Source organism: Dunckerocampus dactyliophorus, chromosome 6, assembly GCF_027744805.1.
Source record: "Dunckerocampus dactyliophorus isolate RoL2022-P2 chromosome 6, RoL_Ddac_1.1, whole genome shotgun sequence".
Taxonomy (NCBI): Eukaryota; Metazoa; Chordata; class Actinopteri; order Syngnathiformes; family Syngnathidae; genus Dunckerocampus; species Dunckerocampus dactyliophorus.
In genome coordinates, this window is record NC_072824.1 from 32,575,519 (window position 1) to 32,590,997 (window position 15,479).

Consider the following 15,479-nt stretch of genomic DNA (forward strand, 5'->3'; position numbering starts at 1 on the left):
ATCAGTCACACAATACATTTGATTTAGAAGTGGTTTGGTGAAAACCCAATGAAATCAATAGTTGACAATAAAGCAATGAGATTACAGAAAATACGCAACACGTGTTCATGGAGCGTTCACTGTCATACACTAAGTTGATGATTTTGACAGATTTCTTTGTCACGTTTTGTTTTCTTTGTTAAGTTAACTGATGCCCAGGTGTTCAGAGGACATGTTGAGGACATGTTGATGCCGATCTACAGTATGTGACACAAATCCACTGATTCTGTACAAATTCTATTCTCGTGTCAAGGCTCTGCTGATGATCTCCTGTTGTCTCCTTTTCACGAGCCATCTTTTTGTTCCACGGGAGGCCACTCAGCATCTGGTTTCCATTAGCCGCATGGACAGGAGGGCATTTTGTTCCCGGCTTGCCCTCTCCTCTTCAGGGGTTGTCTGCTTGGAGTTGATCTTGTATACGTCCCACTTCTCAGACAACACGCCTTTGTCGAAAATGATAGCCGCCAACCAGGAGAACAGCAGAATGGACAGCAGCGACGTGAGCATGATGGTGGTGCGGAAGGGGAAGTACTGGGTGAGCGTGTTCTCACGGTTCCTCCGCAGGCCAGGATAGTGGATGACAGGCTTCAGTCCAATGAGGGGCTCTCCGCTCAAGGCTCTCATGAGCATCCCCACTATGAAGCCCATAGTGGCCCCATAGCCATTGGACACCTTGAAGAAGAGGACGCAAACTAGCTGAGGGAACATGATGGTGAAGGACATGTCCACACCCACGAGCCAGAAGACCAGGACACTGCTGTCGAGGAAACAGAGGCCAGTACCGACCAGACCCACAACGACCACTGAGATACGAATCACCAACTGCACCTCAAAGTCTGATGCCTGAGACGAGAGAGAGACATGTTGAAATATGAATCATCCAGGCTTATGGTCAACAAAGACAACACAAGGACTGGAAGCCAGAACAGTACCATGGAACGTTCTTGGGAGTTTATTAACATCACTGACATGCTCACCTGCTTTCTGATGATGTTCTTGTAGATGTTGGAGGAGAACAATGAGGCAGACGACAGCAGGGCCGAGTCCAGGGAGGACATGACAGCACCAGCTACAGCTCCAGTGCCAATGATGGACACAAAGGTGGGTGTGAGGTGCTGCAAGGCAATGGGGAGGATGGAACCCGCATTGCCACGCTGATATGGAGTTGGCAGTCCATAGGTCGTTGAGTTCCAGTCTATGGAATTTTGTATAAAAGACGAGTCATCACAAATAAGGAAAGGTTACAAATAAAAAAGGCTTGCAGAACTGAAGTTAAAACAGTTCATGTGTACCAGTAGACGCAGCGATGGCTCCGATCAATACAGAAGGGATACCCAACACCAGGCAGAAGGCAGCGGACACAGCGCAGGTCACTTGAGCCTGGGTGTGAGAAGAGGCGGCCAGGATCCTTTGGTAGAACGCTTGGTAGGCCAAACCACCCAAAGCCTCGAAGAAACAGTTGAAATTAGGATGCACAAGAATAGTCAATGACTTGCTTTGCCAACGTGATCACGCTCCTTCTTCAGAAGTAAATAACCATAGGTCCGTTTCATTTGAAGCTCCTGCGAGGTAAGGGACATAAAACCTGGCCCAAGTTGTGTCTCATGAGGTATTTTCACTGTCCATGTGGACAGGCAAATATCTACAGCATCAATAGCAACGGTAAAATCAGTATCGGATCAATCCTGGCATGAGATTGAGGTCCTCGGGTTACAAACTAGTTCCATTCTTAGACAGTGATGCTAGTGCAGTTTTAGTGTAGGTTGGATCTTATACTTAAAACCATTCCCAAATGAAGTCACTCACACTGTACACCGAACACATGAAGGATGAATAAAATGGTCATAAAAAGGTGAAATACAAGAATGAAATGAAAGCTAAAAAGAGAACTCTTTACTTGTATCCCCGTGGTTGTCTTAGGAGGCCTTTCAACCTCCCAGGCTAGTCTGGGAGGATAACACGCACGGAATCCATGACCCCTATAGCATTCATTAGCATTCAATCATCTTTGTCCTTAATGATGCTTGCGACAGATGAGCGGTTTGGACCCAAAGAGCGAGCACTATTTGAGGTTCATTTTCACTTCTAGTGTGATGGCTTTCCTTTTCTTTAGCGCACTGAATGACGAGGGTGATGGCTTTCCTTTTCTCTGGCGTACTGAATGACGAGGGTGATGGCTTTCCTTTTCTCTGGCGCACCGAATGACGAGGGTGATGGCTTTCCTTTTCTTTGATGCACCGAATGACAAGTGTAAAAAGTTCATGAGCGATGGTATTGGGTGATTTTCCTGAAAGGGGTACCACATTGAGGGGCATAACACATAGACTACAGTGATTTGAAGCTATGCACATTGACCATACAAGACGTTACACCTCGTTAATGTAAACAGCGGTCAATGTAGCTAAAATTGAATTGAGGAAGACTATATGCAAATGAGTTGACCTCCGCATTGACACTCACTTGTATTTCTGGGTTATTTCTCCCGTTTTTTTTCATCAATATTCTGAAAATAACAATTCACATGACAGATTCAAGTCTAGTGTCCACGATACACGTTGCGATCCCATTTTCTACTCATCTGTTTTTTCTTGTCAATACACTTTCGGGAACTATCGTTTTACATCATGGCTGACAGTCCCTTAAACAACGCAAAAGCCTGGGCCGCTGGTGAAAGGTTTGCCGCGTCTTTGCCATAGCTTAGCCTGACTGCAGATGAGAATGGACGTAAATAGTATTAGGTATTATGTAAAACTATGACAGGAACAACGTCAAATTAAAAGCACTCAATGAATACAGAGCCATCACCCACCAGTACGAGCACGGGGTTTGTTTTTCAGAGAGAAGATTACAGTATACATCTAGCATGTTGGCTAAACTTGAGGTTGTGCCCAAATCCAACAAACAAATATTCACATTAGCACTCAATAACGTCATCAGATCTCACCTTTCATTCATTCATTCCCACAAACGATCAGCGTTTGGGACCAAATATGAGGTGAAAGAAAAAGGGGGAAAATACAGTATAGTAGTCCATCTGGTATCTTTGCAGCGTGGGAGAAAGTGAAATGGTGCATTCAAGGACCGCCGAACAAAGTGGGGCAGGTCGCCGCTCACAACAAACATATGCAAAACTGGGGGATTTGTAACTGTATATTATTTTCTGATTCAAGATTCAAGAGTTTTATTGTCATATGCACAGTAAAACAGGAAGTTCTGCTATGCAATGAAATTCTTGTTCTTTATTATTTTTTGAATAAAATAATGGCACATATTTCCAAAATTGAAACTCATTTACATCAAATTTGATGTAGTTATTTACTATTTGTTTTCCTTTACAGCACAGGTGTCAAACTCAAGGCCTGCGGGCCGGATTTGGCCCAACATATCATTTGATGTGGCCGGCGAAAGCCTTGAGATAATGCATGTCCAAAGGACACTTACTTTAATGTTATTTATAAAATATGTGCATATATATATATTGTAATTTTGTTATGAATATTAATTTTGTCTTTACTTTTAAAGCTTTACTTTTCATTGTTTTACTTTTATACTATTGTAAAATTATATTTATATTATTGTATTTTTATATGTATGCTGTAATATATATTTTTTTACTTAATATAAATATATTTAAATAAGTGAACATTTTAATATATTAAAAAATATTTTTACAATAGTATAAAAAAATGTAATATTTCAAACATATTTTTACAATAATTTAATAAACACTTACCGTTACATTTACAATAAATAAAATAATATATTAAAGTAAAAACAAAATATTACTAACAAAAACATAAAAATGTATTTTTTTAAATCAAAAAGACAATCTTTCTTGCTAAATGTATTGGTTGTCAATATTGACAGAAAACCTTGTATTTTTTTGTTGTCAAATCCAATTTATAATGACAATTTTTGAAATTAGTTATTAATGAAAAATGAATGTAATCATTTGTATCAATAGAATCAATAATGTAATCAATAGAATGATAAAACGTGGCCCAGTGAGAATAACCAGAACTGCCGTGTGGCCCACCGTTACAGCCAGTTTGACGCCCCTGCTTTACGGCATGCCCGGGGATACGATGTGCTCTTTTGCACAAATACTGTATTACAAATACTGTACGAATGCCACTTTTATAGAATTGGCTTCTTTATTTCATAACGTAAGATCAACGTACCGTAGACTCAAATCGAATCATATCGTTCGTACACTGCATCGAATTGTTCTGTTTTTAAAATATATCATTTGTGAATTGCATCGTCACCGTGTATCCACATTCCAATCATCCATCTTAAAGAGATTTAGCCCTTTTCCTGAGCTAGCCAAAGTCCTTAAAATCCTCCTGGGGGGTTGAAATCATCTCAACGCTTTCACTGTAATTGATAAGAACATGAAGCAACATTTGATATATGCAGTTTAGCGCTTTAACACTCACATCTTGCTGATGAGAAGCGCATTCTGACACCGACAGCTGCATTCAAGAGCGTTTGGCTGTGAATGTGAACAAGGTTGACACGTTCAGTAGATTTGATCAAAACTTGTAAAAACTGTTTTCCTCCAATTCGTGGCAGCAAGTTTGTTTTGTTCCCGTCTTCCGGAATCAATGAGCACATGCGTAGTACACGAAATAGTCATGTCAAATTCAGACTAAAACGATAATATGTATTCAAAACAAGGAAAATCATCAATAATCAGGTAACCCGCTGTGATTCTGGCCGTGTATGTATTTGGTATTTGATACCGGAATTTGCCGTATTTCGCACCCCAACCCTCCGCTTTGGACTCACCAGCAACATGAAGTCGTCAAACCACTTTCCAGCTTCATTAAGCTCCACCTTGCCGATCCACGGGTCCTGGAATTTTTTGGTGTAGGCCGTCAAGGAGATGTCAACAGAGTGGGGGTTGGTCAGCATGAAAGGGACACACACCCACTGTACACAAACACAGCAAAACTTACTAAGCGGAGGAGGACGCTCGCTGTTCCGTTCACGGAACACCACCAATCTAAATCCACAGTTGGAGCTGAAGTTTCCCTTAACAGAGACTCACCCCCCACTTGGTCTTCTAATTCCAGTTCGGTGACGGAGAACGTATTTCCGGGTAGTCGCTGGGGTTTCACAAGTCAGGAGTTTGGCTTCTCGAGACAATGTGCATTCAAAAGAGCAATACATTTCACTAATGATGCGATAGTAATATATTTCACATGTACGAGAATGGAGAAGCGACAGTGCGCAGACAAATCCAAAGCTGAGCCATTTGTGTGGTCTGTTTTTTTTTCGGGTCTGCATTTTTGGGATGTAAACGTATTATACTCTTTGGAACACATCGTTTTGAGAAGCCAAACTCCTTACTTGTGATACCCCAGCAACCACCTGAAACTATGTTCTCCATCACCAAAATCCGACCAGAACTGGACTTAGCAGACCAAGTGGGGGGGTGAGTCACGGTTGCGTCATACAACTTCATGTCAAACTATCCCTGTAAGGACTTATTTGCACTTACCTCGTCCTCTCTGCATCTTTGGATCCGATCTCGCCGTGCTCCGCAGAACTTTACAGTACTCGTTTGGACATCCGAAAAAATATATATAATCCGTCTGATCGGAATATACGAAGGCGTGGGATTAGAGAGAGAGAGAGAGAGAAAGAGAGAGGCTTTCCGTGTATTGGAGTAACTCCCACCGGCAACCACCAGTGGCGGCTGCCTGTCAACGTGGCGCTCTGCCACATAAAGCAAGTGCCCGACTGCTACGCTACACTGATCATCATCTACAACAGTTCAGAATCGCTATTTATCTGCTAATGTGACCAAAAAAAGTACATCCTCCCCACCAGAGATGCTCATTATTTACAGACTGAACCCATCATTTTGCTTCGATCAACCGGAGGACGGAAAAATGCTACTGTTGTTGTGTGCCAACGCGGTGAATCTGAAATCCAGTTGTTCAAGAAACAGCCACATTGCTAACAGTGTTTAAGCGACCTGGACTAGAACTAACTAACAAAATGACATTGATATGGCAACTCACAGAAGCAGAAATCTGATTGGACAAAAAAAATCATCCAACATCCACTACTGGAAGCAATGCAGCCAAGAGACGCTCTAGTAAATGTTGGGAATGAAGGAATACAATGCCAAGGAGCAAATACTAGAATATTGTAATGTGGATGAGTGCTGCTGGTGGGGATTAGACCAACAGAGAAGCTGCCCCGGGGTAGACGGACAGAAACATGGCTGCTCTGGTGGCAAAGTGGGTGAAGTGTCTTGCCACGGACACTGGGATGGAGGATTGCAGTACTGGGAAAAGGTGGTGTTGAGCCATCCCTAATTTGCTTTCTTCCCCACATGGTCACTCACTACAATCTAATGTTTTTCCCTGGGGGGTATTCATCGGAATGTCGAGACAAGAAACTGTAAAGGTTCTCTGATTGGGTTTCTGGGTGTGTAGATGCTACCTACCAGACTGACAAAGATGAGGGTGAGCTGAATGACATCCGTGTAAGCCACAGAGTAGAACCCCCCCAGGAGCGTGTAGATAATGGACACCACTGAGGAGATGATGATGGAGTAGACATAAGAAAGGTCCACAGTCACACTTATAGTTCCACCTGGAACAACACAGCATAGCGGTGACTGATGGGACAACAAGTGGTTTACTGCTGGAGATATTTTATTATCACATGTTTATGTCATTATTACACACACACACACACACACACACACACACACACACACACACACACGCATCCACCTTGAAGGAGCTTTTGTCATTACATTGCCCGGTTAATTAAAGGGTCACTGACACGATTTTTCAACTTTGCTTAAATATGTTCTTTATGTATCTGTAACGATGTTCTTTGTCGTTCGTTTTTTTCAAAGCAAACGTTAAATCAGTAAAAATGACATTTTTCTGGTGCTCATTTGCCATTTTGGGACTGTCTTCTGAAACGAGGGGCGTTTCTCAAGTGACGCCAGCGCAGTCGAACTCCACAAGTAAACAAACATGAGAGAATGGACGAGATAGAAGGTGTTTACAGGGACGACAGCAGGTCTGAGCCATTTGTCATTCGTTTTCGGGGAGGAAGAAAACATCTGGAGATGGAATAGAGAACTTGCAGAACATGGAATTAAGTCGTATTTGTTAGAACCACCGGCGATGGGACTTTATGTCTGACGCTGAGATGTTCGGTGACATGGAGATGAAGACTGGTTGGCTTCAAACACAAAGTGTTACTGTAAATGACCTTGGAGTTGCTTATGCTTCGATTATTGTTTGAAATGGGCTTCTTACAGAGAGTGAAGGTCTCTTTGGAGCCTTTTTTATTGCGTTCGTTCATCGGCGCTCCGCCCCACCCCGCCCCCCACCATCAACATATCGCTGTGAAAGTAAGTTTTATCACCTGTTGAATGCTTGTCGCTATGGTGTCATAGTGTTTACAATACTATATGATTATATACAGTTTGTAAATCAGACATGACTTCCTGTGTTCTGTGGCAACTTGGTCCTGTTGCTAGCTAGTGGCAGAGCAATAGGAGACAGTGGCTGACTTTGCGGCCGTAGATAAGATCAGTGGATAAGATCGCTTTCATGTGTAAGGATCAGGCAATTGTCCAAAATGAACGAAACTGGTGTATGTTTACTTTAAAGGGAGAGTTTGGATTTAAAATCTGACCAGAAGTGACTTCGGAGACCAAGCGGGCCTTCCAGCCTGGCCTTCCTGCTCTTCTGGCTAATGAGTGGTTTGCATCTTCTGGTGTGGCCATTGTACTTTTGTTCATCAAGTCTCCTATGACTCCTCCGTGAATCACCACCGTATCGTGGTGAAGGCGTTTGAGTGCTTGGTGATTTGGTTGTAGCTGATGTCGCTAACAGTTGTTTCAGGGTCTGTCTTGACAGCTCTCGCAATGTCGTCATCTCCTGATGTCTTCCTTGGTCTACTTGTTCAACATCTGCTACTTAGTACACCAGTTGTTTCTTTCTTCAGGACATTCCCAGCGGTTGTAGTAGCTGTGACCAATGTTTGCAATGCCTCTGGTTGATTTTCCATCTTCTCTCAGATTCACCATTGATTGTTTTCATGTTTTCATGTTGTTTTCACCTCTTAATGTAGTATACACAGGCAAAACCTATCCTACCCAATGTGAAAAAGTGCTATTTATTGATTGAATAAATAATAGGTCGCACCTGCCCACAAGTCAGTCACACGTTCCAATACTTTGAAAAATGGGTGTGTTCAAACTAAGTTGTGCATCTGATCCAGATGTAAGTAATTGGAAAAAAAGCTGAAAATGTTGCACTCTGTCTCGTTTTCATCTTTTGATGTCAAACCCAAATGTTTTCGTCCGCAACAAAACAAAAGAAATTGGCCTCACTGCTCCAATACTTCTGGAGGGCACTGTATTACACATGATGTCATGTAAGGGCATGTGTCATTGAACCAGTCAGAACAAGAATAGGAAAGTGTGATCATGTGAACAACCTGATGGGAACAATCGGTGACCTTTCACAATCAACAGGCTGCTAGCACTGGAAAAGAAGACAGCGTTAAAGCACACATGCAAAAACATGGAAGCCCAATCAAGCCCTCCTTAAGCCATGCTGTCTAGCCAGTTCTTTAGCCACATTGCTGTCAACCTTCACCAGCGTCGTGCATGCGCTGTTCCTACCTGCCACGTTTTGCTAGTAATTACCCCCGCCAAGCGCAGTGCCGAGGTTAGGTTTTGCCAGCATTTATTTATTTGTTTTCAAAATAACATGATAAGTTCTGAATGGATTTGGATGAAAATTTCAGGAACTGTCAGAAATGAACTGATTCAATTTTGGGGGTGATCTGGATAACTAGAGCCAGGAATTTTTTAAAGGATTCTTTAACATTGCGAAATATAACTCCACAAAAAATGGTCAGATCACTTTGGTGGGGGTTCTACAGGTTCTACAAAATGTCAAAGACTGATTAAAACAAAAAAAAGTGAGCTCAGCCATTTTGCTTGATAATTGTGTGATTTTTGCCTCATGTGGCGTGTTCAGTTTCCTAGAGAGGTGTATCCCCTCACACTTTCGGGTGAGTTTTTGTATTTTTGCTTCACTAGTTGTTTTGAGGATTGTTTTTTTGTCCCGTCCCCATTTTTGTGGAGATTGTTTTTTGTTAGCCCTGGAATTAAATACTTCATTTTCTTTGACCTATCAGTGTGCTAATTTGCCTGCCCGGTATTTTTATTAAGACTTTTGTTCGACCCACCCTACCCCAGACACCTTTGGGACATAACACCGAGGTTCCACTTTGTTATGCATGAGTTCACCACCACAACTACAACAACTCACTTGTTAAAACCGTTTCATTTCATTGTTGTATTTCATGTTTTTATTACAGGATTTGACTACGTCCTTATGTGTTCTGTGTACGGTGTTAGTGATTTAGGTGTTCATATAGCTAGAATTTAGGTATAAGTTCCGACTTCCACTAAAACTCAACTTTAGGCATCATAGAAACAAAACGTGTATGTAGACCGAGGACCTCCTGTAGTGTCTTTTAAGCGATGCAGCGATGTTGCAATAATATCCACCGGGATCAGCTCTGTGGCACCAAGATGCTAATGCTGTACTCTGCAAGTTCGGACCAGAGTTTTGTGGTTACTCGGGGTGTCACAAGATCTCACCAGATTAAAGGGTGACAAGATGTCTCGTGGTCACTCGGCCTGGGACGATTAATTCACACAATGAATGAAAAGAAACCTGATCATTTTGCCCGCCTCAATATATTGCCATTTATGTGCGCGTCTAAGAGGATTCACTTTGCATTGGTTTCAGCACCCTTGGCGCATTTGTTCCATAGAGCAACGGCATGAACGGAGTGAGCCCTTTTGTCAGTCATACAGTCTCTTTGTCTCGGTGGGTGGAGGCTGTTAGCATACACACAGAGTGCAAAAGGGTATAACATAGTAATTAAATTAGTAGATTGTCATATTTTTTTCATTGTACTTTTCTGAAAAATGTCTCATCTTGTTCTCGTAGACCCAATCTCTTGTATCGTCTCGTGACACCTGTAGTGGTTACCATTTGACAGTGCTGGCTAAGGGCTGACCTGGCAGTAAAAACACCCCTGCAGATTCCCTCCATGCAAAGGATAGCAATTGGCCGGTCATATTTTTCATCCGGGACATTCCTATTGTTCACTTGCGATGCAATATTATGGCTCACACACTTAGAAATGCACTTAAAGGACAAAATGGACAGGGACTCACCACTAACAGATTATGAACTACAAGGCTTGTGGGCCTGTTCTCAACAGTTCCACGATGGGAAGGAACTCACCCAGGCTGACGAGCGTGCGTGCCACCCACAGCACATCAGCGACCAGTGCCGGAATGATCAGAGCAGTTGCCAGGACGTTGCCATACTTCTTTTGGAAAGGGTCCATCATTGTCAGATACTTGTTCTCCCTCATGGGCTTTGCAAAGAAAACGCCACCTGGGGGAAAAGGCTGAGTGTTGGTGGAACAAAAAAAGGCATTAGACCAGTAAAAAAGGTAAGCATGCTTACCCGAACACTGACCCTCAAAGGAAAGCACAAAGGACAAGAAGAGATGCCAGTGTCGTGTCAGTGGTCAACAACGCTTCAGTATCGGAAATGTACGCAATGGAATTGTTTTTATTAAGAGTTATCGTTGACGTTCTTGCTAAAATAATTGGACGTTACAGTAATCCCTCATTTATGGCGGTTAATTGGTTCCTAACAATCCATCCATCCATTTTCTCCCGTTTATGCTGGTCCGTGTCGCGGGGGGAGCAGTCTCAGTATGGTCCAGACTTCCCGGTCCCCAGCCACCTCTTCCAGTCCCACCAGGAGAACACTGAGGCGTTCCGAGGCCAGCTGTGAGACATAATTCCTCCAGCAAGTCCTGGGTCTTCCCCGGGGCCTTCTCCCGGCTGGGTATGCTCGGAACACCTCACCAGGGAGGCATCCGGAGCTCTACTCTGAGCCCCTCCCGGTATGACCGAGCTCCTATCTCCTATCTGTTAGGGTGAGTACAGTCACCCTACGGGGGAAACTCATTTCAGCCGCTTGCATCCGTGATCTCGTTCGTTTGGTCGACCCAAAGCTCATGGCCATAGGGGAGGGTGGGAACATTGAGAGCTTTGCCTTCCGGCTCAGCTCTCTCTCCATGACAACAGTCCGTACAGCAACCGCATTACTGCAGACGCTGCGCCGAGCCACCTGTCGGGCTCACGCTCCAACCTTCCCTCATTTGTGAACGAGACCCCGAGATACCTGAACTCCTCCAGCTGGGGCAAGACTTCACTCCCAACCCATAGGGTGCAAAGCACCCTTGTCCGACTGAGAACCACGGCCTCGGATTTGGAGGTGCTGAGTCTCATCCCAGAAGCTTCACTCAGATGCAAACCTCCCCAGTAAACACTGTAGGTCACAGTCCGATGACACCATCAGGACCACATCGTCTGCAAATCGAGTTTGGAGTCCAGTGGACTCCAAACCCGATTTGCAGACGATGCCTGTGATAAGTGAATTGTCAATGGAATATTTGAATAGTTATGGCATTGAAAGTCAGTTTAGGCTCTTGCAAATATGGATTTTAACATTATTAGAGCTCTCGACATGAAAGAACACCCATGTTGTCACCTTTACATTCATATTACCCAATACAGCAGTACCTCGGTTAACGTCCGCCCCGGTTAGCACCTTTTTGGTTAACAACCAAAATTTTTGCGTGGCTTGCGTTCACTCGCTTGTTTGTTTTTTTTACTTTCTATATTACCGGTAGATGGCAAGGTACATTTATTGGTTCTGGAATGTTGATATTTATTTTGATATATTTTTTACATGTTTGCAAATTTTTTTTGTTTACTAACCCAATCACATCATTTAGGTTTGAGTTGATTACTTCAGAATTGTAGTAGTACTTACCCAGGAAAAATGTAAGGACATACGGCACAGGCATGAGAGCCCACACTGCTCCCATTGTCGGGTTGTACGCTGCTTCAGCGATCCCGAGGATAAAGCCTCCTCCTACCCATGTGGCTGCAAAAAACACGTTTTTTCTTAATACAAGTCAGTTATTGTGAGCGATGGGCGGATCAATCCAAATATCTGTGGTGTAGGTACGCAGGGTAGTGTCAGTATCAGCATTTGGGTGACGAGATCGGTATTTTTCTCGTTATCTCTCTTCGTTGGTCATATTGGTACATTGTTGATATTTATCTTTAGATCTTGCTAATGTTATACATTGTTAAATTGTTTTGGTTTGCCAAAAATCTTTTAATCATCTCATAACCATGATCAAATTAGAAGATAAAGTCACAAAATCATTGCAGGATCTTGACAAATGTCAAGTAAAAACTGGTGGTATCTGTAAAAATACCAACATTTTCAGTATTGCCTACCAGACGAGTGGAGTGGGAAATCAGTATGCTGCTCCAGACCTTTCTCCCATCTGATTTCTTGTGGTTTGAATTGTCTACGTTGACACAAATGTCAGAGATACATGCAAGATGCCAGTATCACAAATCCTTCCCCGTATCAGTATTGGTATAGACAAAATGGGCCCCGTATTTACTTAGTATCAAATGAATACTAAGATTTTCTATATTGATCGACTTATTACTTTGATTTCTTCGTGTTGTCATAAGCAACTTTTTACCTGTCAGGGTGAAGACGCCCACGAGCAAGTTGATCTTACGTCCAGCTAGTAAAGTGATCTCTATTCCATCTCCTCTCCACTTTTTCTCCTCTTGCCTGGAGCGCATGGATGCACAAATGCCCGTTCCCAGGACTATCACGTAGAACGCCACCAACGCCAACAGCCCCGGCACGTTCACTGCCATTGTTATTTCTTTGTCTGTGTCGAACGGAAAAGGCGTATAAATACACAAAGCAGGAACACACTGCAGGAGAAAACAACTAGAAAGTACGACATGTCGTAAGATATGGAGCGTGTCAGAAAGGTTCCACGACTGTACTGTGTGTGTCGATGCCATTCTTGGATTTGAGGGGCCTCGTCCACTGCGAGTTCTTGCCGCAGGACCAGTGCATGAAGGCGTGGCAGAGAAGGCTGGGAAAGAGTGTTAGCACTCCAAAGGGATTACTTCCAAGAGGAAAACTTGTCGTTTCTAGTTTGGATTTGAAATACTGTATGTCTTTTGTGACAACAGTCCTGGCACTTTCCTGTCAGCGGGGAAATTGTTGAGGTTGCGCTTCAATTCTCAGACCGTGTGTGAAAATATTCATGATGTGGAAGAAAGCTGAGGGTAAAAACAAATGAACAAAGAGTTGGCAATGAGTGAGGTGGAAGAGTAATTCCGTAGGTCTCCTTGGAGAGTGGAAAGAGAGGCAACGGCGAGAAATGGGGTAGTCATTACTCCACAGATGAGGGCCTTTGGGGATGCTCCCTGCAATATCCACATAGCCATCAGCCGTTTGACACCCCTGCACAATCTGAAGCTCCGTTGTTCCACCCCAGATCATGATGGCAGCCCTCCACTGTGCCGTGTGGAGAACATCTCAGGTGGGATCTCCTTGTCATGCCAGTAACGTTGGAAGCCATCAGGACCGTCAGAGTTACTTTTTTCTCCTCAGAGAATAAAACTTTTTTCCACTTTTCAGTGTCGCATGTTTGGTGCTCTCGTGCAAATTTACATGTATTTTTAACTGTGTGTTCATTCTATAATTTCCAATTATTATTTTTGTCTTACCTGAATTTTGCGATAACTTGTTGCTGTCAAGCCATATTTTTCATTTGTTTCGTTTTTTTTTCAGTGATGATTCTTTCATGATGTTGTTGATGTTATTTTGTAAAAAAAAATAAATAAATAAATAAATAAAGCACCGGGCTGTGGACCTTCTACGGCCCTGTCCAGCTCTCCTGGAGTAACTACCTGTCTCCTGGAATCTCCTCCATGCGTCCAGGTACCGCAGTGATGCCCTGGTCCAGATGTGGGAGGAGATCCCCCAGGACACCATCCGTAGTCTCATTAGGAGCATGCCCCCACGTTGTCAGGCATGCGTACAAGCACGTGGGGGCCACACAAACTACTGAGAATCATTTTGAGTTGCTACAATGACATTTTAGCTAAATGGACCAGTCTGCTGCATCATTTTTTCACTTTCATTTTTGGGGTGTCTTTGATTTCCCCCCTCTATAGGGTGATCATTTTCATTTCTATCAAATGATGTGGCATCATTTTGTTACTAATACATCACCCACTTATTATCAGGAAACATATTCAACATCATTTTTCCCCCAGTTTAGATCTGATGTGTTTTCCAAGTGTTCCTTTAATTTTTTTTTTGCAGTATATATATATATATATACTGTATATATATATATATATATATATATATATATAACCACACTGCCACACTATATATATATTTTTTTTCACCCTACCTCACTCAATTAGCTTTAGACCTTACACTTATTGCAGCAGTTAATTGAGAAATGATTTTTTCCCCGCCATACTCACGTTTGAGTTCAGCCGTTAATAGAATTAACTGGTTGAAATTGTTGCCTATTAGTCCGACCCCATTTGTGAAGCTAAATGACGCGGTTCTATGTGACGTACGGGGACCATTATGTGAGCTTGTGCCGTCGTATTTGTATGACGCATGTGTTTTATGTCAAAAACGTACAAAAAATGTGCGTAGGTGTGGACTGTAAACAGATGCTCGTGATCATTCCGTGACGTGCAGTCAGTGACGGCGTTGTGAAACGCACAATAATAACAATATAATAATTATAATAATACTAATTGTCTGTGCTACAAATGGCTTTTCTGATATGATTCCAATCATTTTGTCACTGTTCGAGTCATTATTTTGTCTAATTTGTGCGTTTTCTGTTCGTGGTCAACCACACACGAGTGATGGGAAAGTTGGGTGGATCGATACAAATATGATTCGAGCGATACAAAAATTATTGGTATCGATAATGACCAAAATCGATGCCAACCACATTGATACAAGAAGTGTTGATATTATGATGATGTTTTACAACTCAGGGAATAGAAGGGTGTACCCCGCCTCTCGCCCGAAGTCAACTGGGATAGGCTCCAGCATACCCCGGCGACCCAGAAGATGGATTGATTGATGGATATTAGCGTGAAGAGACACTATAAAAAATGTTTTTTAGCTGCTGTTCGGTGTGTGGGCTGCAGGAGGCAGTGGCGTTCTTCATGATTGGTTCGAGTGTGAGAAAAGAGTAGAGAAAGAGCAGAGGCACTACTTTATATATATTATTATAGGCACCAACAATCGCAAGGGTTCCATGGTGTAATGGTTAGCACTCTGGACTCTGAATCCAGCGATCCGAGTTCAAATCTCGGTGGAACCTGTCGTTTTTACACAATGTATCCGTCACGTACTCATTGACTCTTACGTGCCAATTTAATTGTTCCGTAATCATATTCGATACTATGTGCTTGA

At 42.8% G+C, this 15,479-nt stretch overlaps 1 protein-coding gene and 1 non-coding gene across 2 annotated transcripts; one reads left to right on the top strand and one right to left on the bottom strand.

Moving 5' to 3' along the window:
* Positions 1-206: 206 nt before the first annotated feature.
* Positions 207-12,883, bottom strand: LOC129182725 (high affinity choline transporter 1-like). The gene is made up of 8 exons (XM_054779173.1): positions 12,700-12,883; positions 11,967-12,080; positions 10,356-10,511; positions 6,503-6,651; positions 4,831-4,974; positions 1,332-1,485; positions 1,017-1,234; positions 207-882 (listed from the first exon to the last, which is right to left on the bottom strand). The coding sequence occupies exons 1-8, from the start codon at positions 12,881-12,883 to the stop codon at positions 358-360; spliced, it is 1,644 nt and encodes a 547-aa protein (XP_054635148.1). The 3' UTR covers positions 207-357.
* A 2,432-nt stretch (positions 12,884-15,315) lies between these two features.
* trnaq-cug (transfer RNA glutamine (anticodon CUG)) lies at positions 15,316-15,387 on the top strand. The gene has a single exon. It is a non-coding gene; the product is annotated as a tRNA-Gln (tRNA).
* Positions 15,388-15,479: the final 92 nt, after the last annotated feature.

What these genes read in the sequence shown, in the direction of transcription:
- LOC129182725 (XM_054779173.1), bottom strand. Translation starts at nt 12,883, where the DNA reads ATGGCAGTGAACGTGCCGGGGCTGTTGGCGTTGGTGGCGTTCTACGTG. An exon ending in GGGCGTCTTCACCCTGACAG is followed by an intron (nt 12,081 to 12,699) that starts GTAAAAAGTTGC and finishes TGTTTTTTGCAG; the next exon opens with CCACATGGGTAGGAGGAGGC. An exon ending in AGCCATCGCTGCGTCTACTG is followed by an intron (nt 1,235 to 1,331) that starts GTACACATGAAC and finishes AAAATTCCATAG; the next exon opens with ACTGGAACTCAACGACCTAT.